Source organism: Biomphalaria glabrata, chromosome 3 (assembly GCF_947242115.1).
Source record: "Biomphalaria glabrata chromosome 3, xgBioGlab47.1, whole genome shotgun sequence".
Classification (NCBI taxonomy): domain Eukaryota; kingdom Metazoa; phylum Mollusca; class Gastropoda; family Planorbidae; genus Biomphalaria; species Biomphalaria glabrata.
In genome coordinates, this window is record NC_074713.1 from 12,431,266 (window position 1) to 12,446,580 (window position 15,315).

General features: G+C 37.3%; 1 protein-coding gene across 11 annotated transcripts in view; it reads right to left on the reverse strand.

The window, feature by feature from the left end:
- Nucleotides 1-9,492: 9,492 nt before the first annotated feature.
- LOC106060266 (uncharacterized) overlaps nt 9,493-15,315 on the reverse strand; it is a 45,102-nt gene continuing 39,279 nt past the window's right edge. For all 11 annotated transcript variants that reach the window (XM_056023380.1, XM_056023373.1, XM_056023376.1 and 8 more), the window contains one exon: nt 9,493-14,531. In XM_056023380.1, the coding sequence (XP_055879355.1) occupies nt 10,565-14,531 (3,967 nt within the window). In that variant the 3' untranslated portion in view covers nt 9,493-10,564. The remainder of the gene's footprint in view (nt 14,532-15,315) is intronic.

A 15,315-nucleotide genomic window follows, 5' to 3' on the forward strand; every position in this document is an offset into this window, starting at 1 on the left:
TTCTGTTTAAAAAGCCGTCAGCACAAGGCATGGGAAGTTTGGGTCTGTTGCAAAGTTGTCCACTTTGATTCTCAGCTTTTTTTTTCTTTGATGTGCGTTCTATGATGATGGCTACTTTTATACTGAGTTTGAATAGTGTGCTGTAGACGACAAGAGGATGCATCTCTGTAGCTTCAAATACAAGAAAACGTTTCAACATGTCTTAACTCCTCCTGCATTAACTCTTTCTAATCTGTGTTTTTTTTTTAACTATTTTTATTTTCCCACAATGCTCTCGACAAAAAAGGTTGCAGGCTTTTTTTGTTATATTTGGAACTTCTGATGAGAAGTTCGGTGTAGACTTCAAGAGAATGAATTTCTGTGGCTCAGAATGAAGGAAAACTATTGACGCTTTCTAGACCCTCTTGCTGGCGCGGGGGCAACTTCAAATCCACAACTCCGGAAATAATTTTTTTAGTGACTTCTAATATTATATACGAAACACTATATAAAAAAATCGAACTTTCATTAAATTAAATTTGGACTTTCAGTGAAATAATAATTATGTAAAGAAAACACTGGAAATGTACTATAATTATGTCTCATTTATTAAGTTTCCTGTATCATATAATTAAAATTCATCCGCTTCCCGCCGAAGAGCTTACAGCGCTCCCCCCAGACCCCTTAAGTGGATAAGAGGGTACGAGCGAAAAAAGAAAAATTTCCCATGAAGGCGTGTCGCAGGTAAAAGTTGAGAAACACTGCATTACGGTCCTGGCAGTACACCTATTAAGTTATCGTTTCAAAGGGCAGACAACAAACAGTGAACGCTGGTACTGTAAACACTTGCTTCCCTTGTTCTTAATGTCAGTTTATGCTTCTTCGACGATGCTTATAGGAACAAGAAATACACACAAGCATACATACACACACACACACACACACTAAATCAATGGTGAAAGAGGGTAGCACTAGATTACTTGATTACATTGGAACTACAGAAGTTAACCGAGCAGTGCGTGGCTATTTTAGTAACCACGCACTTAATAAACTCAATATAAGCGATCGTTTAAAGTAGATCTAGATCACAAAAGCCAGGTAAATGGTTTCCAAAGAGACTGGTCTCTGTGTTGCAACTTAATGAACAAACTAATAGCGCTGATTAAGGTTTGTATACTCCGGTCTGCAGTTCAAAGAAATTAGCGCAGAAACATGGACCAAGAAGATCTTTACGTCTGCTCGTCCGAAGTTACTTCTTCAACTTTAGTTTTTAAATTTTTGTTGAAAATGAGTCGATTATTATTAGCGCACAATACCACTGACTGACCCTCACTGACTGGCTCACTGATTGATCAAGAAATCTCTTAAACTGTCTTACAGATCCGTATTAAATTTCGTACACAGTGTCCTTTTACCTTATGATAGACGCTCACAAAGAACTGGCTTCACAGATTCGCAAACTGTCGACTACTATTCGCGAAAATCCGCAAGATTTCTATCAAACCTTTGTATTTTATTTTCGGAATCTCCCCAAAAGGCCGCAGTCTATAAATATGATGCTAAAATTTACGGGCCAAAATATTATAAGTGCGTGTATGTTTCAGGCGCGCATTATGAAGTGGGTCTTTTCAAATCAGGTCAAAAGTCAATGTTTGAGAAAGTACGATGCGCAGGTTAAAAAACAAAAAAAAAAAAACAAAATAGGGGTTCCAGAGAGCTAAAAGTTAGAGAGAGAGAGAGAGAAGCAAAGAGAAAGGAGGCCGTGAAATTTCATTGTAACAGATACACTAATTCACAGGGTAAAATGTATATTAGGTAGATCGTGGTGGCCCGTCTATTAAAATAAGAAAAAAATATATAAAGCCTGGGAACAAATCAACGGACGTAGCCGGTGCACACTGCTAGTATGACGCGTTTTTAGACATGTGTGCTATATATACATTGTTTTTAAATAAATGTTTAATAAATTACTGACTACATAGACTAAATTACCTACACGGTGCTTTGGCTTTTCAACCAGAACTAAATATCGATAAACTTAAGTTAGCCTAAACCTCAGTTTATCGTCGCAAACATCGCCTGCAATACGTCCGTGCGAAATGAAATCTCAAGTTTTTAACAAATCTACCAGTTTTTGTACAATGTTGAAATTAACCATAGCTTTGGTTTCTGGTCAATGACTTAAACTTAACTACATATAGGCCTTGAATATTTGCATTTGTATTGATAAATACAAGCAAAACAAATAGTACAGCGGTATATTTATTATTAGTTACTGAAGGGCCAGACTTGGAAAATTGGCGGCCATAGGCCAGTGGTGGCCAACCTACGACGAATGAGCCAAAAGTGGCAAATTTCACACAGAGAAAAAATGAAGAAAAAGCATGGCTGTTTACAGGAATTGAATTTAATTGCTATTACGACGCCCAAGATGTTTATAAAACACAGAACGCGTTGGTTTACTGTAATTGTTAGCATTGGATTTGTTTGTGAATATTGTAATAACTTAAGTGAGGCAACTCAACGAGACATAGATGTTTATTTACACGAGGACATCACAAACACTTAGTAACGTCTGCCTTTAGTACAACATCTCCATATTGGCTCTAGACTTGGGCGGAAATCGTTAGTCTCTTATGTCAACATCCGACTTGTCTGGTCACTGATAGTGCGCACCTTCTTTCTGCACTATCTTGGATGGCGGTGCGCATGGCAAAGTCATAACATTGCCCCCGTCTTAGCACTTTTCGTCCCGAAAAGAAACACTGCAGCTGAGGTTTGACAGTTCAGGTGGAGGTCGATCAGTGGGAGCCACAGGCGGCAGGGAGCGTGTTCAAAACGAGGCCATCCGCATTGTTTTCTTCCAGTGCCGCTTTCTCTTTCTCCAGTTGACCAGGCTGTTGTTGCGATAATGACGTGGCCGTTTGCCACACAAAGAGATAGGGTCGAGCACTGTTTTCTTCAGCACAGCCGTTGATCGGACACGCTGTCTCAGCAGACCTTCCCGACAGACGCCTCTCAAGGGAGCTTCAGGTTCGCTTGCAGCCACGTTGCAAGCAAAGTCCAATGCACCGAAGTCATCCTCAGACAACAGTCTTACGTCCAGAAGATAGGTCTCTTCAGGTTCAAGTGGAAAATGTCTTTCTCTTGACAGCTCAGATTTAGAGTGATTTGATTGACATTCATCTATGCCAATGTCGATGATGATGGTAGAAGTACATATGCGCTGTTGGTGGTTTTCTTGGCATCTAAATTCTATGTGTGAAGCGCCGCACGTACAATTCATGCTAAACTTCTGGATGCAGTTGTCAAGCTTCGAATTTCCCTCGTGAGCACCGACAGATAGGCAGAGGTCTTTAAGGTCCATAGCAACAGACTTGAACGCAGACCCAACGTTGTCTTGCTCCGTCAGGCTCATTGAGGTACTGGTAACAGATACAACAGGAACATCCGCTTCAGGCACATAACAGACTTCAGTTAAGGTACTGGTAACAGGTACAACAGGAACATCCGCTTCAGGCACGTAACAGACTTCAGTTAAGGTACTGGTAACAGGTACAACAGGAACATCCGCTTCAGGCACGTAACAGACTTCAGTTAAGGTACCGGTAACAGGTACAACAGGAACAAACGCTTCAGGCACGTAACAGTCTTCAGTTTCTTCATTTGTCTCTTTCCGTTCGATTCGGTACATCTCGTTGAAATCATCACAGCAATCGTTGTCACGTTTCTCGTCTTGAAAGTCACAACCACAAGACTTGCCCACAACACAGACACAGACGGCGCTCAAATCCCCAGCGTCTCCGTCACCACTGTTTGTGCAACCACAGTCTTGACCACGCAACTTCTTGACCAACGAGTCTACAGGCAACTGCTCCTTTACCAACGAGTCTACTCCTTCTTTCAGCTGAGACACCATTTTATCTATCTTGTTCCCCATGCTGTTAATTTGTTCACACATTGCTTCATTTATCTTGCCAATAAGCTCATAAATCTCCGGTTCAATTTCAAATAAGTAGGTATCTGGATCTTCGTCTTCATCTATCAAGGCTTGTCGGAGACGAGCTGTAAGCACCTCCTTGGTACCACCAATTATCTCATATCGGTTACGAAGTTCCTTCCTAAGCTCTCTAACTGAGAGTTGGTCTAATCGTTTCAAAGCTGCCATTGTAAATCCTACCTCCTCTCGTTGAGTTGCCTATAATCCCACTTCTGACAACCAATTTTAATAACTTAAGTGAGGCAACTCAACGAGACATAGATGTTTATTTACACGAGGACATCACAAACACTTAGTAACGTCTGCCTTTAGTACAACATCTCCATATTGGCTCTAGACTTGGGCGGAAATCGTTAGTCTCTTATGTCAACATCCGACTTGTCTGGTCACTGATAGTGCGCACCTTCTTTCTGCACTATCTTGGATGGCGGTGCGCATGGCAAAGTCATAACAATATGTATGCTCTTTCTATTCTTTCGACTTGGACATTGGTTATGTTATTTATTTAGGCCATTCGTTATTGTTTAAAAAATAGGATAATTTCAAGACTTTTAAAGACCTTATTGGCCTTAAGTCACTCTACGGAAAAACCAGATGGGTCAGACATATTTAAGGAAGCAAAAAAACTAAAACAAATTAATTCCACTTATCTTATTCATGGCAAACCAGTAACACAGACTAAAAACGCAAAATACCTAGGTGTTATAATAAATGAAAAACTGTCATGGAATCCACATATTGATGAAACTACAAAAAAATCAAACAAAGCATTAGGATTTATTAAAAGAAATTTCTATAAATCAAATAAGAACATAAAACTAAAATGTTATTTAACCTTGGTTAGGCCAATAATAGAATATGCATCCTCCGTTTGGGACCCCTCAGCTCAAGAAAACATTAAGAAACTGGAACAGACACAAAATAGAGCAGTGAGATTCATAACAAACGAATATTCACATTTGACTAGAGTAACACCTTTATTAAAATCACTAAATTTAGAAAACCTTCAGGACAGAAGACTCAAAAGTAAAGTAGCAATTATACATAAAACACTGAACCATAATCTTCAAATACAAAAACAAAATTTAATAAAATACTCTGAAAGACACAAAGATAAATGTACATACCTCGTCCCATATGCTAAGACAAATTTGTACAAATACTCCTTCCCTAGTGCTATTAGAGCATGGAATGGGTTGCCTGAGCTAGCCAGGAAAACCAGTGACTTGGCAGAATTTAAGTCATTGGTTAATATGCATGACTAAATGCATGACGTGTAGGACGTAATCATCTTCTTTTTGAAGTAACGTCTGTATTATATAAGATAAGATAAGATAAGTCATGTCTAGGAAATCGTTAATTAAATAAAGTGAACTTAAAGTAAACTAAGCCGCCAATGACTGGTAGAGCTACAGGAACTGTAATCTTGCTTAGGCCTTTTAGATACGATGCCAAGAGGCATGTGCATTCAGGAAAATGATCAAAAACAAAATGAGGCCACGAAAAGGACCTCATTCACCAATCGTAAACAAACAACATTGAGTCACGTGCTTCTCTATCTCTTCTTTACAAATTACGATCTTATTTTTATCAACAATGGTTATCACGTGACCGTTTTTTTTTTCGTTGTTTTATCAATACTATCACGTGATCGTTTATTTTGGTGAATGAGGTCCATTAACTCTTTCTCTCCGTAATTATTTACCACATTCTGGTGGAATAAACGCTTTCGTCGTAAGTTAGGAGAGAAAGAGTTAACTTCTTATATTGCAGATTCAATGATGGCCAAGCAAATTGAAAAATATATAGCCTTTATGTTTATATCTTTTTTTAATTTAAAACTGCTATCAGTGTTGACAAATTATAATTAGTTTATAGAGTATACAGAAATAATACATAAATGTATAAAATGGAAGCTAAACATTGTAACCAAAGAAAGACTTAATAAGTAAAGATTTATTTTGTTGCTTTACATCACCCTCATCCCTCTAGAGCACAAGGTCTGAAAGGGGAACTACTTTTTTTTTTACATCTGCTATACACACATGTGTAAAACTAACATACTTTCAAGGACTGAAACTTGTAAACTTATAAGTGGCGCATTTGAATCAGAAGTGAATAAATTTGGCGCATGGAACCAAAAGGTTGGCCACCCCTGCCGTAGGCGAAATACATTTGTTGGCCCCAAATTAAATTGAAACAAAAATAATAAAAAGAAACCGCGAAAAAATAAAATGACGCAATTTACTAAAAATTTGGTCGTCTATATATATATATATATCTAAGTTGACAAATAACTGAAATTCACATATTGCTATTTCCGTAGTAGAGGCAGAGTTAGATTTGTAAACATCGAGTCATAGTGCTCTACTATGTTTGAGATCTGATCCAAGTTGCGCAATATTTTTTTCTAATTTTTTAAAGTCCTGTGCGAGGCTCCCACCTATTGGCTCTAGGCGGCTGCCTAGTTTGCCTTATGCCTAAGGCCGGCCCTGGTTGCTGTTGTAACTCAACATACAGATAATTATATTTTTGGTTTTCTCGTTACTGTACTTAGCTACTTACTCCCCACGTTAAAGAGAGAGAGAGAGAGAGACAGACAGACAGACAGAAAGGGAGAGAGAGAGATGTAATCAATATAAACATGCTATTACTCTAATAAACCTATCACTCAAACACATACATTAGTTATATTCCTTATAAGTGACAGTCGTCGTCTTTTCCGTGTTTGTTATTATTGTTTTTCCTTCCACTTGGTAGTATGCACAACAGCGCGGTTCAATGTCTCTGTCACTGCTGAGTGTCAGGGATAAAGACGGATCGATAGTCTAAAGTTCAACAAAACACGTCAGCTCATCAAAAAGTAAAATAGCGAGCAAGCAAAACATGCGAAACAAAACAAACACATACACTAGAAGAGACTTATTGAGATATATTATGACGGAATGGTTAAAACAAAGAGAGAGAGAGAAAAGGCTCATGTTGTAGCACCATAGTATTTATGTACATTTGCATACTAGCGCGACAGTGCAACACCGCTCGTGTCACTAACGGATCCAAAACTTTAGCGTGGGAGAAGGGCGATTTGTTTTCCAAACCCGTTACTTTCGCGTCCCGGCTGGCATTCTGAACTGAACAAATGCACTTTCCTGGCAAGTTAGAAAAAAAGGGAGGTAAAATTAAGTCAAAGTAAGGTCAAGGTGGATGATAGGCCAACACGTCCTCTTTATTAAGTGTGAGAGCGGGGCAGGCCTTAGATTATTGGAGGCCTTAGGCGAAATGAATTTGGTGGCACCAAATGAAAAACAAAATTAGAAAATTTAAGAAAATTACGAAATATTTTAAAAACCTAGTGCACTCCAACAATAACATGGAGGACAAGTTTCGCTCTTTCTGTTATGTTATGAATTATCATGTAATAACAACACTGCTGTCCAAGTTACAACTCCATTTTATTGACATGACAAGAAAGTGAAAAACTATCAGGAGACTCTAATACACACTAATAACATACTTGAGAAAAAACTTGAACATACTGAACAGTAGAACAAGGGAGACCACAAGAAAACAAACACACACACACACACACACAACATACATAAACATAATACACATGTAAATGTAACAACTCCTTCTCCAAAGAATTGTTTTTAGAGTCATGTTCGAGGCCCCCAGCAATCGGTGGCCCTAGGCGGCTGCCTTGTTTGCCTATGCCTAAAGCCGGCCCTTTTGAGAGACTATCGTGGCCAAAGTAGCCTACATCTTTGGGTTGTCATTGGGAGTTGAAGAAGCCAGTAGCCCTTATCTCGCTAGGACGGCAGAAGATGACGACGGGCAAAGTCTCAACCCAAGGTCATGGACACGACAGTTCAGAGAGCATATTACATGACAATGGCAGTAATATACTAATTGAAATGACTTCTTACAATAGTGTACAAGCCGATTTTGTAGCAGAGTAATCGAGGCCTCTTAATTGAATGATTTCAATATTTTTAAACTTCGGTAACATGTTATTTCTAAGCCTACTTGTTCAATATTAAATATTGATTTGTAAATACTATGCAAATACGATTTTTTCTCGTTGAGAAGAAAAATAAGATCCACTATAAGTGATCTTGCAATTTTAAGATATATATATATATATATATATATATATATATATATATATATATATATATATATATATATATATATATTGTTAGACACCTTATTTATATAGGTTAGTTATTTAGCGACGCACCATAGATGACGCATATTGAACGGGACTAGTGACGTTTGGGATATGTTGGGTTAGAGACCGGAAAATCAGTTAGCAATAGAATATTCCAGGGTAACGACGTGTTTAGTGACAGAGACTTCTACTGTGGCCTTTTATCAGAATAAACCCATGTTCAATTGTTCATCAGTGTTGACTACATCTCTTCACTAGTTAAAACAGATGTGCCTGTTCTTGTTTGACTTGTTGGTCAACTGCACGTAATACACCCGAACAATTACACCCAAACGATTGCAGACACCTTATTTATATAGGTTAGTTATTTAGCGACGCACCATAGATGACGCATATTGAACGGGACTAGTGACGTTTGGGATATGTTGGGTTAGAGACCGGAAAATCAGTTAGCAATAGAATATTCCAGGGTAACGACGTGTTTAGTGACAGAGACTTCTACTGTGGCCTTTTATCAGAATAAACCCATGTTCAATTGTTCATCAGTGTTGACTACATCTCTTCACTAGTTAAAACAGATGTGCCTGTTCTTGTTTGACTTGTTGGTCAACTGCACGTAATACACCCGAACAATTACACCCAAACGATTGCAGAGTAATTGGTTGACTTCAAGACAGCCTGAACTAGCAACATCACAATATATATATATAATATGGGATAGTAAAATGCCGGGGGAGCCCGGAGGTTGATTTCCTGGTTAAATATTTAATACTGGAGCTACACAGTAACATTATGTCATAAGATTTAATTCAACTAGAGTAACTAGAGCTAGAAAGAATCATCACGACAGAACTAGGCTACACAGAAACATCATGTCAGAAGATTTAATTCAACTAGAGCTAGAAAGAATCATCACGACAGAACTAGGCTACACAGAAACATCATGTCAGTAGATTTAATTCTTTTCTTTTACGTCTGAAGATAAAAAAAATTAAACTCATGACTAATGAAATGCTCGGAGCGACACAAAGATTTCATTTCAAAAGATTCACATGCAACGACAAACACAAGAACTTCTATTCTTAACGTAGGACGTAATCATCTTCTTTTTTGAAGTAACGTCTGTATCCTATAAGATAAGATAAGCAGAGTAGTGAAATGTAGTGAGAGTAGTGAACTGTAGTGATTAGCAGATAACTCTTTTGGTATAGTAGTCACATGTAGAAATTAAATTATATATATTTTTTATGCACCAATATTTGAATGAAATGAATTTTTTTGTGAATTATTTGAAATAATGTTAAAATAATAATGTTGTAATAATAACAAAGTTGAAAACAAATTATTACTTGGCCATGTTTATTAATACTTCAATGGTTGTCACTTCAAACAAAATCTTCATTATTAATAAACAAAATGATGATACTATATACTGGACTACAATGTATTTGATAGACAGCAACACACAGATCTTCTATTACAGATCTAGAGCACTTTTATCATCACAAATAATTGTATTGTTGCTATACATTTTATTAAGGCCAATTATTAGGAACAGTAATTCTGGTTTATTCTTTGGAAGATTAAACACTGCCATCCATATGGAGAGTTTTTAATCATTTCTTTTAGTGTAAATAATCAAAGTAATATTTTTTCAAAGTCAAATATCTTGCATTCTTATAAAGCTTTTTATTTGTATAAGTACTTGTTATATGCTTAGTGTACAAATGGCTAATCAAAGAATTTTAAAGTTCTACATATGTGTATTATAAGACAGTTTAATGCAATACATTTGGCAAATACCAGGATTGAAGAAAATAATATCTTCTGTTTTATAACTGAGTTGAAATTCATTGTCTCAAACATGTTTCTATAAGAAACACAATACAGCAGTGCTTTTCAAACTTAATTCTACTGGCAAAGTTCATAATGACTAATAGGCATTACACACATAAATTACATGGTCATTACATTAATCAAACATACACAAACATAGAAGTCTCTTGTGTTATGTACAAACACACAATGTATAAACATCTGTGTCATTCATGTACAAAGATACTATTGCATTGCATTTTTTATGAAACCATGAAACAATGTAAAACACTCCTTGAAACAATTGAAACAAATAGTGTGTAGACATTTCACCCTTATTTTTTTTTTAAATATGACACCACATGGACAAGAAATATATATGATGGTATTTTTACATCTAAAAATTCTTAGCCAAAAAAAAGAATACAATTCAGTTAAATAGAATAAATTCTTAGCTATATCAATTGAACAAATAAATAGATCACATTGCTAAATAAAATACAGAAATGCTTTTTTTTCATACATTAAAAACAAAAAATTCATGTTTAAACTTTAGTGAACACTAAATGAATAAGAAGCATTGTACAACTGAACTCATTTTATTTTGGTGCATTGTTTGGTTTTGGGTCCCTAGAGAAGAAAGACAAAGAAGACTGGGTTAGTCTAGTAAATAGTGACTGGGATTGTTTTGTAGACTTGTCCTTGAGTTTACAACATGGCTCATCTTTCAAGTGACTGTCAGGGGGAAGTAAATCTGGAGTAGCATGAACATTGACCTGAGTTACCTCGCCAGCTGTGTGATTTGGGGACTTACTTAAGTTGGTTTTCTGGGATCCTTCACTTTGAACACTATAAGAGCTCTGTGAGGATGGGGAGTTTCTTTTGGGATCTCCAAAAAAAGAGTTCCTGAAAGAAAGGTCATTTTTGAGAGTCTTACTGGACTTGTGGCTAACCAAATGGTTCGGTGAGGTCCTTGGGAGGTCAGCATGCACTGACCAATGCTTTGTTCCATGTTTGATAGCGCTACCATGATGTAAGGTGCTGTCAACATGAGGATGTGAGATGGGCCTGTTCATCAGATAAGGCTGGGGAGGTATGTTGTGATTGAAACCACCTCTGAACATTTCAGCAGTGCTGGGTCTAGCATGTCGACTTTTATGATCAGATCTCATCACCACCCCTTCCAAGTGATACCTGTGCTCATGTTTACCTGAGCGGGCTTGAGGCTCATGTGTAGCAAGGGAGTGGTCAATCAAAGTAGTCAAGCCATCATTGCTACCTATGTTGACCATGACCTTATTTTTACTTCGTTTCTCTGGTTTTATTCTTGCTGAAGGCTCCAGGTTTTTGCATGGGTACTGACTACTGAATAAGGCTGAATCTAAAAGAGGATTTTCATTACAGATGGCAAACTGATTCAAAGAGGGATTTGTTGCAAGCTCACAGGGTGAACTGGTTCTTAAAATAAATTGTTTAGTATTAACAGGCATTGGTTTGTCTTGGTGGGATTGGTTTGAGTACATTTTTGGAAAGGCAGATGTAAACCTTGCCCTGTGATCATTTTTGCCACTCTCCACATCATTGAGATCATCTTTAGAAACCTGAGCTTCTTTTGTATTGCCATGGCTGAGAGAAGCAGAACCTTTTGTTGCTACAAGTGCTGTCTTATTGTTTACATTAGGGGATGTTAAATTGCCAGAAAACTGAACTACCGACTGCTCAGTTAGATTATCATTTTTGGCAGCCATATCTTGTTTGCTGGTCAAGTTGTGCTGTTCAGGAATGTCTTCTTGCTCGACAGCACCTGCTGGCAGAGTTTCCTCTTTAACTTCCCTGACACTGAGTGTTAATAGATGTGACCTCCTGGGCTTGTAGCTGTTGCTTTCTTCACATGCACTTGTTGCAACTAGCTGAGAGGATGTGGAATCCTGTTTCACTGATGTCTCTTCAGACTCAGACTCTTTCAGAGCATCTTCTGCAGGGGTGCCTTCGTCACTCTTATTATGACCATTGGATCCAGAGCTGGCTTGTGTTCTGGACATATAGGATGGCCAAAAGTTAAACAAAGTATTTCTTTGCCCATCTCGATAACCTACAACTGGTAAAATGATAGGCATTACTGGTATTCCAGTGGAGTGTTTCTGACCATCAATGTCACAGGTGACACTGTCCTTTAAGTCCTGGGATTTTCTATCTGACTCAATTTTGGAAAGATTACTTTGATGCAGGAAGCTAGATGATAGAAGGGGATGTGGAGAGGAAGACTCCTCTAAAGAGCAACACTGCCTAGAAATGGGTCTTATGTTAGACCAACAAGAAGTGTCTGCTGCATTGCAGGAACTCAAAAGTACATTCTCTCTCAAGGGGATAGCATCACTATATGCTGGCAAAACTTTCTGCCTGTAAGATTGCAAGACATTTTCTGACCTTTCATGTTTCAGATTTTTGTCAGGAAAATCTTTTCTGTAGGCCAGGGCATGCTCTTCACTATTAGAGTTGGTAAAATGCAACTGACTTTTGTGCTGCTTGTATCTTTTCCTGAAAACATCATTCGCTGGTCGTGTTTTAAGGTAGTGGCGATAGATTTCTTTTTTCGAACATGAATGTAAAGAATTGTCAGAATTCTTATATTTTGTTGGTGGAGTCTGACCAGGAGAGCCATCTCCATTAACTGCAGTCTCTTCATCATAGTACAAAGTATAATGATGGTCAAAGTCTTTGCCTTTCAATATATAGTGCTTGGACACGTCAAGTGTTTCCACATCCTCTGACTTATCCACAGCTTGCTGTTTTGTTTTATCTTTCCTTTTAGACTTGACTTTTTTCAGATGAAATGATTCTCCGTTTTTGTTAGATGAGATTTCTTGTGAAATTTGAGTTTTAGAAATGTGTTGGTCTATATTTGATAAGGGAGCAGTTACAGCAGAAGAAACAGAAGTTTTAGATGTTTTCAGAGTTGGATCTTCAGCTACTTGATTAGAGCCATAGGAGTTACTTTTAGAGTTTGAATCACTCTTGAGACTTTTGGAGTTTGAATCACTTTTGGGACTTTTGGAGTTTGAATCACTCTTGGATGGGAGGAACAATTTGAAGAATGATTTTGTTATTTTATTTTCAGAACTCTTAGAGGAATTATTGCCAGACACCAGATCTAATGTGTCATTTCTTGAAGAATTATTTCCAGAAATATTGTCATTTTTGTCACTTTTTGTGGAATTTATGTTTGAAATGTGATCACCTGAATTACTTTTCTGTGATTTATTGCTAGCCACCTGATCATGTTTGTCAATTCTAATGAAATTATTGCTAGAGATGTGGTCATTTTTTTCATGTCTTGTATTTAGAATTCCTTCAATTCCTGTATCCCCTTTGCCTTGATGCTGTGAGTGGCTTGAAATGAGAGATTTACTGACAAAAGAAGTGCTTTGACTGGGGGACAATTTAAAACATTTTTCAGAGTCAAGGATTTGACGTTCTAAATCTTGACATGCTTTGAGTTGAGAACTGAGACTTTGTTCATAACTTTGAATGGCATTAGAACATGGTTTTAAACATTCAGCACAGCTCAGGTCCTCAGATGCAGTGTGAGGCACATCTATATTCATTTTAGCATCCACTCCATTATATTCTCTGTTGGCATCAGTTTGAGGACTATCTTTGTTTTGCCAATAGGAGCCACACACTTTACACTTCTCTATCACATGCTTTTCAGAAATGTTGCTACTATTTGACAAAACAATGCCACTGCCTGAGGTACATTTGTTTTGTTCATTGTCACCAATCTGACATTTGTGGCAAAGGAAAATGCTAGTTTTGAAGGCTTGTTTTTCACTCTTCCTGGAATCAAGCTCCGAAGCAGTGTGCTGTTGGTCTTTTTCGAATTTTCTGATCAGCAAGGTATCAGATTCCCCAGTTTGAGACTTACTGTCTCTCATCTTGCCCTTGACTCTCCCAGATATCTCTTTAACCTGTCCTGTTTTAGGTGGAAGAAACTTGTTCATGTTAATGATAGTCCCATCCGAATAAGATTGGTCACTAGGGAAAAGTGTTTTATCTTTATTTAGCAGAGCTACTTCTGTTGTCTGTGACATAATTTGCTTCTCAATGACATCTTGAAATTGAACAGTGTTTCTATCAGCAACGTTGCCTTTCATAGCCTGTGAACTAACTGTATACGGTGTGCAAACTGCTGAATTATTTGGAGATGGTTCCTGTGGTCTAGCTGAGTCCAATGAAGTCTGAAACTGTTGAAATTCATCCTTGCTCAATTCACAACAATCCTTACCAGCTCTGGACAGGATTTTGGCTACTTTTGGCTGGCTGTGGAAAAGTTTGGACACTTTAATTGGGCTAGATGTACTGCTGCCTTGATCTTTTCTAGTTTTTATTTCAAAAGCCATTTCTTCTTTATTCCACTTTCCCTCAATGCTTTCAGTAGATTTAAAATTGTCTGCTTTCTGGTTGGTAATCCCACTGGGTATGTCAGATCTGCTCATAGTTGACACAGCAGCACAGGCCATTTCCATAACAACTTCTCTTTCAACATCTGCCAATATTATACTACCTCTGTGAAACCAAAGAAAGCAAAATAGTTAGTGCCTTATTTTGAATAAGATAAATATATAAACTTTAAAAAAATAAGTTTAGTAATACATATTCTATACTTTCCATTTATCTTCTTAAGAAATACAGATGTTACTTCAAAAAAGATGATTACATCCTACCCATTTGATGCCTTGAGATCTATAAAGAATATAAACTTAATCTGTTTCTGGAGCCAACAGTTCATGAGGCCAACACACTAAGAGTCCACTATTACCCTCTCCACCAAAACACTTTGGTGAGACTTAAATGCATCCGTAAAATTCTCAGAGCCAAGCCTCCAACAGGATTTAAACCCATACCCCCTAATTCTATTACTAGCTTCTCAAAAAGCCACTGAAATATATATTGTAGGCCATAGTAACTTCACCTGAATGTATGGGCTTTAAAAGTTTAATGATTATGACCTGGACAAAATGCTCAAATAAATAATTCTTTTTTTTTTCATGCAAAGGGAAATTACTTATGCATAGGCTGTATTTATAACCCTATTTCTTTATGGATGTTACTTTTGCAACATTTAGTAGAAGCAGACAGTTACATTTCTTTTAAATTCTCACACACACACACACACAATAAACAGCATGCACTGTTAGTGAAGTGTCAACATTTATGTATTTATATAGATGTGAATAAACTAGTTACCTATGTTATTGAAACAAGACATTCATACATCAGATTCTGTGAGTCTGTAAAGGAAAGTTTCAAACAAGAGTTACATGCACTTGCTCATAACAATAAAGACCAA